Below are 2,293 nucleotides of genomic sequence, written 5' to 3'. Positions count from 1 at the left end.
AAAATGGAACCTCAACAACACGAGTCCTCTTTTTCTTCAAGAACAAACTTCAGCGTGTAAGCCTTGGTAAAAAATGAACTTCGATGATGGTTCTCCGACGAGAAGTCCGGCAGTTTGCTTTCCCCTCTCAAGTTTCTCTTCTCTCAACTTTCTTTGTCACACTTTTCTCTTTGCAGGTGATACGTGGAAAATCCTCAAGACCCCTATAATGGGCTGAGGTGCAAAATGCCCCTTTTGCCCTTGACCGTTTTTTAAGGTCTCAAGGATCCTTAAGCATGTTTTTAGTATATTAAGTTGATTAAATTGATTTGGAGTTAACTTGTGAAGCATGTTTCTATTAAGATGGGCATATTTTCATCCCGATGGCTAGAGTTTTGAGAAAAACCCTAATGCTCTAAGATAACCATTAGCTTATAGGGGACAAAATGAGAAAAAGGATTAATGAGAGAGACGGAATTGAGTTAAAATGTGGGTGAAATTGGTATTTGTGGGTGGGTGGAGTTGGGTTCAATAATCTTGATATCAATGGACCAAATAGCAATTTTGCCTCTTAGAACGTGTAGAGAACAAAAATTGGAGAAAAATTATTGTGGTCCGTACATGAAATAATGATCTCAGTGTTAGTAACATCTAGTACAAAGAAATAAAGCGAATTCAAAGCTGTTGGAGTGTAGTGCGAAGACTTGTGGGAAGACTTGTGCCATGGCAGCACCTAAATCTAATTATGTGTACCTTGTAGGAGAGTGGTTTCCCTTGACAACTTAAACACTCCACTCCACCCAGTCAACACAAGTCCTCCCTGCTCCTGCTCCTGCTCCTCCTGCTCCGTTGTTATACTTATAAACATCCACCACCACCACCGACGCCCTTCCTACCAAATCCATGGCCGCTGCCGCTGAATTTTCGTGTCTTTCTTCATTTCCGGCTGGTTTTGTTTTCCGTCCCACGGAGGAGCAGCTCATTACCCACTACCTGAAGAACAAGAATGTTGGCAACGAGTGTGTTGTTAGTTTTATCAAGGAGATTGATCTGTACAAGTTGGAACCCGAGCAACTCCCAGGTATGTATTTATCAAATTCCTCATTTTAGCTTTTGAAGATGGAACATGCTGGATGATGGAAGTCTCACGTCTGACTAATTTAGGGAATGATCATGGGTTTATAAGTGAGGAATATTAACTTCATTGGTATGAGGCCTTTTGGGGAAGCTTCCCCATCAATGAGAGCTTAGGCTCAAAGTGGACAATATCATACCATTGTGGAGAGTCGTGTTCGTCTAACAGAGCTCCTATGATTCTTTCCTTTCCCCTGTTCCTGTGCAGAGAAATCGTTCATCCCATCTGATAATTTTGAGTGGTCTTTCTTCCGGGCCAACACCTTTGACATTGAAAGAACCACGGGTACTGGCAGCTGGAAATCCAGCGGTGAACCCCGTCGAAGCAAGGGAGGCTATGCTATAAAGACCAATTGGGTGATACACGAGTATAAGCCTCACCCAGTTTCAAAAACCCCTTCCAAGGTCTCATTTCCTACGCTCTCTTTTATTCCCAAATATGATGAACTTTTTGTGGTGACATTGTCCCTCTTGCTCTTATGTACTGCTGCCCATGTAGCACCCATTCCTCATTTTTCGATTGAAGAATGAAAACCCAGATGGAGAGAAGAAAATCACACAGAAGGTAAGAGTGTCCAATATGAACATTTTGAACATAAACTTGTATGCAGAGCTTGAGATGACCTCCTTAATTTTGAACAGCCTGGAGCTGGAACTTCTGAAAATCCAGATAATGCCATACAGAGTGTATATGATTTTGAAAAGCACATTACGGAATCGGTGTTCGGCAAGCAGAAAAACAACTTGGACGAGATGACATCAAACAAACACGAGGAATCGGACACTCTTAGACTCTCATTTTCAATTCTGCAGGCTCAAGAGGATAGCACACGCACACAAATTGTGAATCCACCCCACCCATCTACCAAACGCATTCACCACAACTCCAGTCAACACCCACTGGTCTGTTTTGCGAAAGCATTGCTAGGCATCGTGATGTTAGTAATGTTTGCCCGAGACATGGTGCTATACCGACACAGCCGCTAAATATTAGCATGAAGCATTGTCTCAATCTTGGCTTAAGCTTTTTCATATCATGTATCTGTCTTCTGCCTCACAGGCCTTGTATTGAATTATATGGCTACTATGACGTCGATGCCCCTATTTTCTAGAATTTCTTCAATATTGTTCGAGTCTAGTAAAACTTTCTTCTTCGAGAGCCACTATGAATTTCTTCAAT

The 2,293-nt window shown here is 42.0% G+C and overlaps 1 protein-coding gene across 1 annotated transcript; it reads left to right on the top strand.

Moving 5' to 3' along the window:
* Nucleotides 1–10: 10 nt before the first annotated feature.
* On the top strand, nt 11–2,002 carry LOC111786049 (NAC domain-containing protein 71-like; the record flags this gene model as incomplete). The annotated part of the gene is given in 5 exon segments (XM_023666403.1): nt 11–256; nt 740–1,060; nt 1,322–1,518; nt 1,613–1,678; nt 1,756–2,002. Coding segments are annotated over 4 exon segments (688 nt in total), but the record flags the coding sequence as incomplete, so codon positions are not given.
* Nucleotides 2,003–2,293: the final 291 nt, after the last annotated feature.

Source organism: Cucurbita pepo, unplaced genomic scaffold (assembly GCF_002806865.2).
Source record: "Cucurbita pepo subsp. pepo cultivar mu-cu-16 unplaced genomic scaffold, ASM280686v2 Cp4.1_scaffold000968, whole genome shotgun sequence".
NCBI lineage: Eukaryota > Viridiplantae > Streptophyta > Magnoliopsida > Cucurbitales > Cucurbitaceae > Cucurbita > Cucurbita pepo.
The sequence above is the reverse complement of the archived record's forward strand: the minus strand, read 5'-3'. Positions and strand labels throughout refer to the sequence as shown.